Consider the following 14,382-nt stretch of genomic DNA (forward strand, 5'->3'; position numbering starts at 1 on the left):
CAAGCAAGGAAACAACAATTGTATTGTCTTCATCAATGCATTTTAATTTGATGATGGTATCAATTTTAGGGTGAGGTTTTGGATGAACAATTTCTAAAGCTCATATCTCACGGTTTTCTCTAAAGCTTCTTTTCCTTCATATCATATTATATTATTATTGTTTCGTAATTACAAGTTTCCTATATGAACTATTATATATGATTAAATTACCATCACAGAATGGTACTGTATCATGATTGCAATTCATAAAATTAAGTTCTTTGATTGAGATATTAAAAGAAAATATCCATTTCATTTTTGTTTGTGTTGTTGGTTAGGTATAGGTGAGTTGGGATTAGAAAACTACCCAAAGAATTAATATATGTTAGGTTAAGAGTGGACGTCTCATGCATTGTGCAAGATAATTCATGAGCTAACAACTTAATATTTCATAAATTTTCAAAGTACTTATTATTGGTATTTTAAAAAAGTCATCATGTGTTCTTTCTCGTTTGTAAAATCTCAAGAAAGAAGTATAAATAACAGTTCTCAATTTCAATCCATCTCCTGAATTATTTTTATTCTTGGAATCTTGGAAATTAATTCTTTGATTGGAGTAAAATTATAAGTAAAGTAAAATTGTGAAAGGACATTATTTACGTTTCATATATGATTTTTTTAATAATCATTTTCTGTTTCCAAGTGCACAGATTAAAACCATGAGTAGTGGAGAATTTTGAATTTTGGGAATCGGTGTTGCAGCAGTATATATGGAAAGGGCAGCTTAAAGCATTCAAACAATGTTGGTGGAGAAAAGTTGTAAACTAGTTTTCGTTGCTTGATTAACTTGTTTAATAGAGATTAGATCCCATAAAATATACAAATTTAGAAATGATTGATTGGATCTTGTACCATTAAAATAGTCCAAATGGACAGATCGATCAATATAATGGTAAAAGTTAAAGGGCGGAACAGGTCAAGCACTCAAAGGTAAGCAAGGAATGTGAAATGTGAAGTGGCGCATGGGGCTCCCAATGGCCAACAGACAAAAACAAGGGGCATGAAGCAAATGGTTTTTATGCATAAACCGAGAGAGAGAGAGAGAGATATGGGTCAAGACTCCAAGGGTGTAGTAACAAAAATGAGAAGGGTCACAACCCACAGCATCACAACTGGGGGCGGCTCATAGATGACTGATGGGGTTAAGGAAAAAATTGGCTTCTGCCCTTTGGTGAAGCATGGGGGCAACCTTGGTGTGTGGTGCCTGAAGATCTCTCTCTCTCTCTCGCACTTTCTATTTCTTTTCAGTGTCGGACAAAATTATTGTTAAAAATAAATAGGGTCCATAAATTGATACTTGGAATAGCGTCACTTTAAATATTTCCTTTCTAGTTAAAATATTATTAAAAAAATCACTTACGTGCTCGTGAACGACTGTACCATATGGCAGTCGTCATCATTGATATAGGTTTTGTATACATACAATTCTACTATTCACAATTATTAATGTCACTAATACTCAACTTGAATGGATTTTGTTTTTTTTGGTTTCAAAAAGAGAATGCCACAAGGTTGCTCTTGTGGCATGAGATTTTCAGTGTAGTATCCACAGGCTTGAAAGATGAAATGGATAGTTGGTAAACAAAAACAAATTTTTGATTGTTTTCTTTTATGAAACATAATAAGTACTACTTTGTCTAAACCCCAGGATTCTCTCGTCTTATTGGGGAAATTTTTTTGATAAAGCTAGCTACTTAATGTAAAACGTCATTAACCAATGGATTAGAATATGAGTTGTACTAGGCTAGAGATATTTTGCAAAACCCAACAAAGATTTATGAGATCAACTAAAATCCAAATGAAAACAATGAAAGAACACAAACTTGCGTAGGCAATGCTGGATTTACTTTGTTGTTGTGAGCAGGACAATTGGATAAGAGGTGTATTTATCCCCATATTTTATATATGGCGAACCAGATTGAATGGACTACGTAGACTTACTATGACATGAGTAAGGTTTTAAATATCTCCGATATTACCAAAACATCTCTCAAAATATCCGTAGCTGGGGTTGCTGATAATGGGGGGGGGGGGGGGGGCAAGGGGAGCAATATATTTCCAGGATTTCCCCGAAATTTCGGAGATATTTATTTCGGTAATGTCAACAGTTTGAGAATTTGGAGACTTTAGAGATATATTATAATAAGTGAGATACTAATGCGTACACTGACATATCATTTGGTGAACAAATTTAACGCAGAGATTTGATAATTTTAGCGACATTGTTAAGGGTACGAGGTTTCCTTCTTCTTCTCTTTTCAAGAGTTGGTTTCAGCTTGAAATCTTATAAGCAAAATTTTAATTCCTATCTAGCAGTTCATTTGTAATTTTTAGTGCAAAATTCCCATGCTATTGTTATTTGGGTAGGAAGCATTCATGCATTATAGATTGTCAGTTTGGTGGTAGACTGGTTCTCTTGTGCCCTAAACTCAGATGAGTTATAAGCCCATATCATTTTCATTTTTGTGAATGCCCAATTTCTATGTTAATGGACCTAAACTTCTGACACCAAATGGGTTTGAGCACTTTGCCCAAATGATTTGAGTCTGGCTGAACTCAATTTCAATTTCCAGTCCAAAGTTGTCCTGGTCAGATGGCACTAGCTAGTAGCTTGACAGCAAAATAGTAGAAATAAATGCGTGCTAAATAGAAAATATGTGGAATTCATTTTTGTATGGTAGGTCGTTTTGTACTTGGAGCACATAAATTTCTGCGAAGATAGAAAGGCCAATATTTGATTTGCACCACTGCATTATTGAAAACATTTATAATCTTCTTTTTTTAGCCCTGTAGAAGATTTATATTATTTTCTTGATAAGGGAAAATTATTTATATCGAAATAAAGTGGTGCTATTGTCACTCTCAGGTCCTGTTTAGTTTACGGAAATGAACTAATGAGAAATTAATCCCCATATAGTTTCTCATGGGAAGGAAAATCAAATATTCTTTTCCCATGATTGGTAATGCTGGGAAAATAATTAGCTAGAAAACATCATTTTATTTCATTTCCTATGTTTGGTTAGTGCAGGGATTGGAAATACTTTTGTTTAGTTTTCCAGTTATATCCCTAAATCAAAAGGCATATTAAAAAGTGTAATTCATTTTTGTCATGGTATTTTTAATTGTTAATAGTGGTAAATTAGTCATAAAAAGTTGTAATTAATGCTGCTTGTGGATTTCCCAAGCTAGATGGAGGGTTACATTTTCCCCATATTTTCCCAAAAACTAAAAAATCATAAGCCTGGACTTACCAAATATGGGAAAACAAATAATTTCCTATTCCCATTAACCAAACACAACTTGAGTTCTTTCAATTCCACCCACATTTTGAATTTTATTATAAAATTATCCTAAACTAACAAAAAGATTTGTTAAAAGTTCTAGAATTTGGCTGCCACAACAAACAATGAACAGGCCATGACCGCCATGGCTTGGTAATGAGACTAGTGGTTTGCCTCTCTCTTTGTTATTAAACTCGAGGCTGCCTTGGTTTGCCATGGAAACAAATTAATTTGTTAGTCATATTTTTTTTAGAGAAAAAAAATTAGGATTAAGGTTCGAGTTCCTGAATATGGTTTTTGGGAATTAAGTAACGTAATTCTTTTTCAGTATATGTTTGACGGGTATAAAAAAAAAAGAAAAAAAAAGGTAGGTAAATGATAAGAGGGAGGAATTATATTTTTACCTGTTGATTATTTTCATATATGTTTTTGTTGCTTTCAAGTGTATTACACTTGTCTAACTGTGTTTCCATGAGTAGGTTGGAATTCTATTTTCAAGAACAAATTCTATGATTCAATCACAAGCAAAACCACATCCCAAAACCATGGCTAAACAAGAGTTGGAGAAAGAGGAGGAGGAGGAGAAGAAGAAGAATGGCACAAAAGAGAGGCCTAACAAGAAGGAAGTCATCATCACCGTCTATGTTGAATCACCATCACCATCATCAGCTTCCCATTCCCATCAGAAAACTGATCAGTTTAAGAAGATTAAGCCCAACCAGAACTCCCGGAAGCCTCATCAGATGGCAAAAACAGGCGGCTATGATCGCCGGGCTCACCTCCTTGCTTATGCTCAAGAGCTAAGAACAACTGGTGGTTCCCAGCAGGTGCAATGGCCTAAGAGTGGTTCAAAGCCTAAGCTGAGGGTAAGTTTTCACGTATATAAAAAAGATTGTTTAGTAGCGGTACCTATCTACAGTACTTGTTACATTATCGATGTTTTGTTGATACGACAATATAATAGGTGTAGATTGGTATTCGGTACCAGACAATCACTCCCGATAGTAAAAATGCACATGAATGTATAAATTATCAAACTGAAATGTATGTGTACATAGCAGGTGGGTGGCAAAAGGTTCACAACTCCAGTGAGACTCAGAAGAACAAAAAACAAATGGAGATATCAGCGCTTAGTCCCAGAAGTAGACATATCGTGCAATCCCAAATCCATCATTTGCGGGAACAAAAAGGCCACTGGATCAGAACCCAATTCTAACTTTTTGGTAAATCACTTGCATAATAATCAAATTGTTGCTTTCACATTTTTCTTCTTTTTTTAAATTCATATGCCAAAATTGGGTATGGTAATTAATATATTTTTCTTGGTGTATTTGAGCAGAGGAAATTAAGGGGTGTAGTGAAAGGATTGTCATGGCACTGCAACAAAGGGTCCAAAGTGGCTGAGAAAAATCATGCTGTTTGATCTGGGTTGTTCAATTACTTTATGATCTGGGATGTTCATGTACTTAATTCAGATGAAAATATTATTTACTTGCTTGAATGGGTCTTCTATCTTTTACAGTTTTACCCATTTATCCTGCTCTGTTTGTTACTTAAGATCCATCAAATAGGGGCACGTGTAGAAATAGCATTAAACAGCTTGCCAAGTCAAAAAGACTCGAAACAAGCAAGTTACAGCACAAAATTTATACCATATATGCGAGAATATCATATCAAATCCATCTACTCTGGAGGAAGCTGCATATCAGAACCAAATTCTTCAAGTAATTTGCTTCAATGGGTCTTTGTTTGTTCAAGTGATTAGTTGGCTTTGTGGCTATTGTAATCGAGCCCTTCAATTTTTATCAAATGATATTTTTATCGTCTGACCAAAAGAAAAGGTAATTTACTTCAACTATAAAAATTAAAAAAATTATCAAAGCTTAAGAGCAAGAGGTGGCCAACATAAACAAAGCCCGGAACATCCAAAATAAGGACATCAGAACAGACATCTTCCACAAGCTAAAAATTGGCAAAAGAATCAACACAGTAAGGCACTGAATTTAGAATTTGACAAAAAATGAGAGCACAATTTTTGTCCCTGTTCAAATAACGAACAATGATAACCAAACGATAACCGATCCATACAACCTACTACGAGGGCTTATGATAACTGATCCATACAACCTACTACGAGGGAAATTGAGTGTGAAAATGCCCTAAAATATCCAGGGGGCAATGCGCTGCCATTTGCTTTTTCTACAATCTGTTAATCAGTAACCTGTCACTAATCACAGTGTGCAAATCAGGCCACAGAAGCAAATGCTATTACTAAACCAAACAGCGGGGTCAACTGCCTCACTTTCCAATGAAATGATAATAGTTCTGACCTGTACCCATAACAAGGTGCAGCAAAGCGGTGAATACAGTAAAAAAAAACCAATTGTGAAAGTAGAATGCAGTCTTCCCCAAGTTTTAGGTCGTTTTAATCATAAAAATCGCCCGGCTTCTCTATTTCCACGATGCGCCTGCCCCCTAACCCTTCCAGCCCTTCGAACCCTTATATAGCCTCTTCGATAATTACGTCGTGGTGCAGCAGCAGAATTAGAGGCTGCAGCATGCGAAAAATCATCCTCATCCAATGAGTCGTAGTCCCTTTGATACCTACTCCGTGGGATGATTCCAAAATCAAATGACCCTAACCTTAAATCATCCATGTAATCATCTAGATCAGAATCAGAATCAGAATCAGAATCACTATAAATGCCACCGTTGTTTGGCTCCAGCACATAATCCCCCACGATCACTGCCCTTGGCGTAGATGACATTATTGTGCTAATAACATCACTCCGCTCTCTTTCACACTCAAGCCTCTTCCATTTTTCTTGAAGTAGCGGATCCACTGCTCGAGGCCGTGCCAATGGGTGCTTTGACTTAACATGTTTCCTGAGCTCTTTATAACTTCCAGCAAATGAACAGTTATCCTGCATGCAAGTTCTCTTCTTGGCATTGAGATATTTCCGCGCTCGTTCCACCACGGTCCAACCCTTCACTTGCCCCCGACAAAGCGGGCACAAAAGCTCCGGTAATTCCGTCTTTTCATTGCGCTCACCTTCAGTTAAATTCAAACCTAAACTATCCATTGATCCAGTCCATGGTTGCGAACTTTGAATTGAACATACTTTTGTGTATGCTTTCTTGTATTGTTCAAGACAGTTGGAATACCGATGGCCAGTAGCACACATATAAGGGCGACAACCCTTATTATAAGAGGAACAAAGAAGGAGAACAGCATTGTGAGGGAACTCCATACAGACTGAACAGGTCGCATCTTCCCAATCTTTCTTTTCCACTGCTTTGTGAGATTTCTTTTTTGAATGGACGCCTTTAAGAACCTTTAATGGGTACCGGGACATCCTTAAAGCTTGGGAGTCAGATCCACGTCGCAACTTGTTAACTTTAGCCATCTACAAAGAGAACCTGAAATTCATCAAGACAAAGGAGAGAGAATATTATTCTTCCATTTGCTTGAGCACATATAAAATGATTGTAACAATAATCAGATGAGCAGTACAAACTAGGTTGCTAAACAATGTATTTCATACATAACAGACATGTAAATTAATGCTTAAGATCTCTCTAATGATTTCATTTTAAAAGACAAATCCAACAGTTGTGTCCCCACAAAAAGAAAAGAAAAAAAATGTGCACCACCAGTTCTCTGAATATTTCCTACGTAGTTGTACATCCAACATGCTATCTCAGTGGCGTCATTTTCTACTACTATTTGGAACTAAAAAGCTTTCCATGCTGAATTTGAAACCCAAGTCCATTTAATGTAGCCAATCAAACATCTTTTGACTTATAAGCGAAATGAATTTTAAAAAGAATCTTAGGAAAGAACATTGTGATGACAAGGGATGATTTTTTTCACTTACTGTTGTTATATAACATTTATAAATTGCACAATTCAAGCATTACCAATTTTCCAGTTTTGATATACAACGTATTCACATGACCATTTGAAAAACAAAATTGTTTATTTATTCAGCAATTAAAAGAACATAAGACAGAAAACAGTTAAAGAAACATAAGTAATGTCAGTCAATAAGAACCATATTACAAAAGTAGTGCAAATGAACAACACCATGGGATTCTGAGATCAAATAAGCACAATTTTCTGTTTGCATACAATACTACCTGCAAAGAACACTAGAAAAATGCCCCAGATAATTACTACACAACAAATCCAATTTAAGCAAAGGGTATTTCAAGCAAATGAAATTTTGGAATGTATCTAATCAAAAATTGTAAAGTTTCTATATGGATCCTTCTAACTACAGAACACTCAACATGAAATTATACAAAAAATAAAAAATAAAAACGCATACGAAATTGCCTCTGCATAGGAACCACTACTCCATACAAAACAATTTAACTATAGATTCAATAGCCAAGGATAGCACTTTAATTACAGAATATTCCATGTTTAATTGGTTCCTTCTTCCAACCAATCCACTCTCATCCCATATAGCCTATTCCTATTCTATCGTCATCAAGTTGCATATGCATAGCTTGTGCTTATCCTTCTAGAAAATATATCAGAATATGATAAAAAGGTATGGACTAGTCACCAATATGAGCACAATCATTTTTTTAGGAATGATCATCACATGCATTGGCCGATAAAACAAGGAAACAATTCTACAAGTAAGATACAGTAAATTATAGATAATCTAATAGATGGGCGCCAGTTTATAGTTGTAAGTGGTAACTGATTAAAAAAATTAATTACAAAAAAAAATCCTATTCAGATATTAGGCACTACATAAATTACAAACATTTCCTAAGATTTCTGTTTTACAATTTATAGCCTTCTTTTAAGTTTAAAGTGAATATACCAGCATATCATCGTTAGCAATCAAGAAATGCAAGAACAAGGAATTGGTGCATAACAAGGAGCACATCACACAGATTTAAATCTTAGTGGTAGACAAACTAAATAGATTATATCTTTTCACTAAATTCTGATAAAGACTTCCAAAGGAACAAACTTTTTGTCTATTATTGGAAGGAGCAACCGTGTTTAAGAAAGATAAAAGTACTACACTCAAGGATTTCAACCTTATAGCAAAAATGTGGGAAAAAATACAAAACAAACTCATGCATGCATCTACCCATAAAAGAAATTTTTTTTTTTTTTTTTTTAAGCATAAGTAAATGAGCATGTATATTTACTTTGACAAACAAAAACTGTAAGCCTAATTTGACCGGACGAAACATGAACTTCACAGTTTATGCAATCTGCGAGATCAATTATACGAAACGATCCTGAGCAAAAAATGATCCTTCCGAATACAATTGTACGGGCAGATGTTGATCGAACAGTGAAAATTTGAAAATAAAAACAGACAAATGCAATCGGAGATCAATCATAAAATCCCTAAGGAACAAACAGAAGAATAATCACACAAAGCAAATGGGAAGGCGAGAAGAACAAACCCTAGGAAAATGAATCGCAGAAAGGTGCGAAAATTGAGATCGATGGGGAAGGGGAGAATCGCCAGTACCTGGGAAGTGCCGGAGAGAAGATTATGCGACGGCGATTGCAGCGAGAGAGAGAGTGTGGGTGTGGGTGTGATTGGAGGGAGGAGGAGAGAGTAAGTTTCCGATCTTGGCGGTCACGTGGGGAGGGAGGGATGCGTAGCGTGCGGGAGCTTATAAAAGGTGCGGTTTATTCTCTCATTTTATCCGATGGAGGATGGCGCCATTGTGTTATCATCTGCATCACAGATGATGGTGCTCATGAATGAAGCCGGTGGGAATGGAAGACGCAAGGCCAAAGGTTGGGTTGGGTTGAATTGAAATTGACTTTGGGCCACCAGAAACTGCAACTCCAGAGAGCCCATTTTTATTTGTGTACTGGTCCCAGTCCAGACCCAAATGCAAAGAATAAATTGCACAAGTAGAAGTGCTAGGGTCAATCGCGTAGAAGAAGTGATGATTATGTAGCATATGCAGTTGGGAAAGAGCAGTGTGACCGTTTTCTTGCACTCAAGTTTGATCCCTCTTTTCACACATTAGATAATTTAGAATATCGTGTTGTCCAAAAAACATAAAAACTCCATAGAACTAAGGTGCATTTTGTTGAGAAGTCAACTAAATCCCCATATATTAAGGATTGAGTGATTAGCCAAATTATATGTAATTGATTGTACATGATTTGCTTTCCTTTATTAGTCTCTTAATTGTAGGAAACCTGGTTATAGATACCCTTGATACTGTAAAGAGAAAATCATCCAGTAATCAAATATTCTTCCTTTGATTACAATTTTACATGGTATCAGAGAAGGAGAAAACCTAGCTCCTGTTTTTTTTTTCTTTACCGTCAAAAATCCCAACTTCCTCCTTTGTTTTCGTCAACTCTCTGCCATGGCTAATGACAAAGAAGTTGAAACTTCTTCCAAGTATGGAAACAAGTATGATGTTTCCAACCCTTTTTTCATTCATCACTCTGACCATCCTGGCATGGTTCCTGTATCCAAACAGTTGAATGGAGACAACTATGGGACATGGTATCGCTCCATGCGAATCTCCTTGAGTGCCAAGAACAAACTTGGTTTTGTTGATGGTACTGTCAAGAAGCCCTCAAAGAAAACCGATCCTGATGAGTTCTCTGGCAACGTTGCCATGATATGATCCTATTTTGGATCTTGGATCTTGAATTCCCTTGATCAAGACATAGCTAATAGTGTCATCTACTCTGACACTGCTCACGATATATGGGAAGATTTGAAGGAGCGTTTCTCTCAAAGCAACGTTCCTCGAATTTTCTAGATCCAACGTGACATTGCCTCCTTTACTCAAGATCAAATGTCGGTTGCTGCTTATTACAGAAGACTTAAGGGACTATGGGATGAGTTGGCATCATACAGTGATCTGCCAACTTGTACTTGTGGTGCCATGAAAGATCACGTTGAACGCGATGAGAGGAATTGGGTGATGCAATTTCTTATGGGTCTGAATGATTCATATGCTGCTGCTCGTGACATATTCTTCTTATGCAGCCACTACCATCTATACACAACATCTATTCCTTAATTTCCCAAGAGGAGAAGCAACGCCAATTGGGGACTTCTCATACTACCTTGGAACCTGCTGCAATGGATGTTCACCAACACCAGGGATCTTCAAATTCTAATCGCAAGCCTCTTCACTGCACTCACTGCGATCGGGATCATCACACAATTGATACCTATTATAAACTTCATGGCTATCCTCCCGGGCATCGACTGCACAAATCCAACAGAAACAAGAAAGGCTCAAGTTCCTCTGCTAATCACGTGCAAAACAATCCCACTATGCAAGAATTGAAGTCTACCATGCTAAACCTTTTTAACAGTGAGTATCAGCGGATTCTTACCATGATGAAGGATAAGAAAGAGCCACAAGCAAACTCTGTAGGTTTGTCATATTATCCTTTACCTTTACACCGTTGGCTGATTAATAGTAGCGCAACAGATCATATTACATTCACCTCACATTCTTTTACGTCCACAAATAACAACCCTTCCATTCCACAAGTTGTATTATCTAGCGGTGAAAAGGCTTCTATTATTTACGTTGGGAATGCCTCTCTCAACTCATCTCTTTCTTTAAAAAAAATGTCTTGTATGTGCCTAGCTTCAAAGTTAATTTGATGTCAGTAAGCAAACTTACATAAAGACTTCATTGTTCCATCTCTTTTTTTCCTAATTGGTGCATTTTGCAGGACTTGGCTGCGAGGAAGATGATTGGTTTGGGTAAACAGCAAAGAGGTCTTTATTTGGCGTCAAACAAGCCTTCCCTCCTCCAACCATCTTGCAACCATGCTCATGCCTCAACTCACCTATGGCACAGCCGTTTAGGCCATCTATCATCTTCTCGTTCACAATTTTTAGCTAAGAATGTTTTAAATTTCCCTTTTTCAAATAATGCTTGCGAGGTTTGTCCCTTGGCAAAGCAAACTCGATTACCTTTTAATTTAAGTTCTATTTCCTCTTCTAAACCATTCTCTCTTATTCATTGCGACATTTGGGGGCCACATAAAACTGCATCTTTTTCAGGGGCCCGTTATTTTCTAATTATTGTGGATGATTTTACTAGGTTCACATGGTTATTTCTCATGCAACATAAATCTGAAATACAGAACCTACTTAAGTCTTTTTTTGCCTTTGTCCAAACACAGTTCAATACTCAAGTACAACAAATACGCATTGATAATGGAGGTGAATTTTCTTTCATGCGTTGTTTCTTTCACGACCATGGGGTCATCTATCAGCATACTTGCGTCTACACACCAGAACAAAATGGTGTTGTAGAGCGCAAGCACCAACATATCATAGAGATGGCTAGAGCTTTACGTTTTCGGGCAAATCTCCCTATTTATTTTTGGGGAGAGTTTGTTCTTACCGCCATTTACTTGATCAATCGTCTACCCACTGCCCTTTTATCCAAGATATCCCCATATGAGAAGTTGTACCATACACCTCATTCTTATACCCACCACCGCGTTTTTGGTTGTTTGACCTATGCCACCATTGTCCAACCTTCCCATAAATTTGATCCTAGAGCCAAGCAATGTGTTTTTCTTGGTTAACCTTTTGGTCAAAATGCCTACAAATTATTTGATCTTACCACCAGAAAAAAAAATTTAAGAGTCGCTATGTCGTTTTTCATAAGAGTCATTTTCCTTTCCAAACTCTGCCTTCTTCATCTCCCACGGAACCTCCACCTCCTATTTTATCTCTTCCTTTATCTGATTTGTCGTCTCCTCCATGTATATCTCCAGACCTACCTTCACCACGTCCTCTATCTCCTTCTACCCCACCCGATCTCAGGGCTTCTTTCGACACCGCTGCCCCTGTTTTCCCCTCCGACATCGCTGCCGCACCAACCCCATCACCACCTTCTTCTCCTTTTATACCACTAGCCCCCATCTTCCACTCTCTTCGCCAAAAGGTTAAACCAGTTCATCTCCAAGATTATGTTTGCTTACAGGTTACTTTACCCACTCTTGACCAATCGTCGGATTCCTTGTCATGTCGCACCAAAGGTACTCATTATCCCCTTTCTGACTTTCTTTCTTATCACCGTTACTCACCATCACACTTTTCTTTCATTGCCAATATTAGTCGATGAGTGGAACCTCACACTTTTGCATAGGCTGTTTTTGATCCACACTGGCAAGTGGCTATGCAATCTGAACTTGCGGCTTTGGAATCCAATCAGACTTGGTCCCTCACTTCTCTTCCTCATAGGAAGCAACCCATTGGATGCAAATGGGTCTATAAAATCCAACATCGTTCCAATGGCACCATTGAGCGTTATAAGGCTCGTCTCGTGGCCAAAGGATACACTTAAACTAAAGGTCTTGACTACCATGACACATTTTCTCCTACTGCGAAGATGGGTTATGTTTGGTGTGTTCTTACTCTTGCCGCTGCTCACAATTGGTCTTTGCATCAACTTGACATCCATAATGCATTCCTCCATGGCGATTTACATGAGGAAATCTATATGTCACCTACTCCTGGTCTTCGGCGACAAGGGGAGCATTTGGTATGTCGCCTTCACAAATCCTTGTACGGATTGAAGCAAGCATCTCGCCAATGGTTTTCTAAGTTCACTGAAGCCATACAAGCTGCTGGTTTCACTCAGTCCAAAGCCGATTATTCGCTTTTTACCTGCAAAAATGGCAAGTCATTCACCGCTCTTTTGATCTACATTGATGACATCATGATTACAGGAAATAATTTGCCCCCCATTAATGCTCTCAAGCAATTTCTTAATACTCGTTTTAAGATCAAAGACCTTAGTGATCTTAAATATTTTTTGGGCATTGAGGTCTCACGTTCCAGGAAAGGTATTTCTATTTGTCAAAGGAAATACGCACTGGACATTATTAAAGATAGATGAGCTTTCGGAGCATGTCTAGTAAGCTTTCCCATTGAACAAAATTCCAAAATTTCTTCTTATACAGGTGAGATACTTCATGATCCAGCAAAATATAGACGATTGGTGGGACGTCTGATTTATATCACCATAACAAGACTTGATATTATGTATTCAATACATATACCCAGTAGATTCATGCATGAGCCTCGCAAGCCACACTGAGATGCCGCTATGAGAGTTTTGAGGTATCTAAAAAGTACCCCAGGACAAGGACTCTTATTTCTTGCTGGAAATGAGATGAAGTTGATGGCATACTGTGATTCAAATTGGGCAGGATGTCTAACAACACGAAGGTCTCCAAGTGGCTATTGCATGTTTCTTGGAAATTCTTTGATCTCATGGAGAACAAATAGACAAAAAACAGTATCTCTTTCTTCAACAGAGGCTGAATATCGTGCAATGACAGGTGCTTGCTGTGAAATTACTTGGTTGCGTTATCTATTGCAAGACCTACAACTTCCAGACCCAGGACCAGCTACTTTACACTATGACAACCAAGCCGTGCTGCACATATCCACCAATCCAGTGTTCCATGACAGAACTAGACACATCGACTGTCATTTTATCAGGGATAAAATTTTGGATAGAACAGTGGTTACAAGATATATTCAATCTCAACAACAAGTAGCAGACGTGTTTACGAAGGCCTTGGGAAAATAAGATTTTTTGGCTATGGTTTGCAAGTTAGGAGTTCACAATATTCACTCTCCAACTTGAGGGGGAGTGTTGAGAAGTCAACTAAATCCCAATATATAAGGGATTGAGTGATATTATATGTAATTGATTGTACATGATTTGCTTTCCTTTATTAGTCTCTTGATTGTTGATTGTAGGAAACCTGGGTATAGATACCCTTGATACTGTAAAGAGAAAATCATTCAGTAATCAAATATTCTTCCTTTGATTACAATTTTACATTTTTACTTCAAAGTTAAACTTGCATTTTAAGATTGGGAAAGGGGGTTTACACAAATATTGATTAAGTGTCTTGGGATTTCGAACTTCTGCCCACATGGATGAATGCGAAATAACTCAACTAACTGAGAGCTATACCCCACTAACATTCTTGGAGATGTTTGGTTGCTATTTGGAGGATGCTTGATTTTATATGGGTTGTGGGATATCC

General features: G+C 37.3%; 2 protein-coding genes across 4 annotated transcripts; one reads left to right on the forward strand and one right to left on the reverse strand.

Annotated features, from left to right (window-relative positions):
* Window positions 3,606-4,821, forward strand: LOC109946538. Of its 2 annotated transcripts, none has more exons than XM_020554747.1 (3): window positions 3,606-4,186; window positions 4,379-4,543; window positions 4,660-4,821. In XM_020554747.1, exons 1-3 carry the CDS (start codon window positions 3,830-3,832, stop codon window positions 4,741-4,743), a joined length of 606 nt encoding a protein of 201 aa, XP_020410336.1. In that variant the 5' UTR covers window positions 3,606-3,829; the 3' UTR covers window positions 4,744-4,821. The 2 variants fall into 2 exon arrangements, with proteins under 2 accessions (XP_020410336.1, XP_020410337.1); XM_020554748.1 differs by having other exon boundaries at window positions 3,607-4,186; window positions 4,382-4,543.
* LOC18791722 lies at window positions 5,299-9,089 on the reverse strand. Of its 2 annotated transcripts, none has more exons than XM_020554746.1 (2): window positions 8,763-9,089; window positions 5,299-6,740 (listed from the first exon to the last, which is right to left on the reverse strand). In XM_020554746.1, exon 2 carries the CDS (start codon window positions 6,725-6,727, stop codon window positions 5,750-5,752), a length of 978 nt encoding a protein of 325 aa, XP_020410335.1. In that variant the 5' UTR covers window positions 6,728-6,740; window positions 8,763-9,089; the 3' UTR covers window positions 5,299-5,749. The 2 variants fall into 2 exon arrangements, with proteins under 2 accessions (XP_020410335.1, XP_020410334.1); XM_020554745.1 differs by having other exon boundaries at window positions 8,831-9,088.

This window comes from Prunus persica, chromosome G1 (assembly GCF_000346465.2).
Source record: "Prunus persica cultivar Lovell chromosome G1, Prunus_persica_NCBIv2, whole genome shotgun sequence".
NCBI classification, from domain to species: Eukaryota; Viridiplantae; Streptophyta; class Magnoliopsida; order Rosales; family Rosaceae; genus Prunus; species Prunus persica.

Coding starts and splice junctions, on each gene's coding strand:
- LOC18791722 (XM_020554746.1), bottom strand. CDS start 6,727: ATGGCTAAAGTTAACAAGTTGCGACGTGGATCTGACTCCCAAGCTTTA.
- LOC109946538 (XM_020554747.1), top strand. CDS start 3,830: ATGATTCAATCACAAGCAAAACCACATCCCAAAACCATGGCTAAACAA. Junction 4,187..4,378: donor GTTCAAAGCCTAAGCTGAGG/GTAAGTTTTCAC, acceptor ATGTGTACATAG/CAGGTGGGTGGCAAAAGGTT. Junction 4,544..4,659: donor AACCCAATTCTAACTTTTTG/GTAAATCACTTG, acceptor GTATTTGAGCAG/AGGAAATTAAGGGGTGTAGT.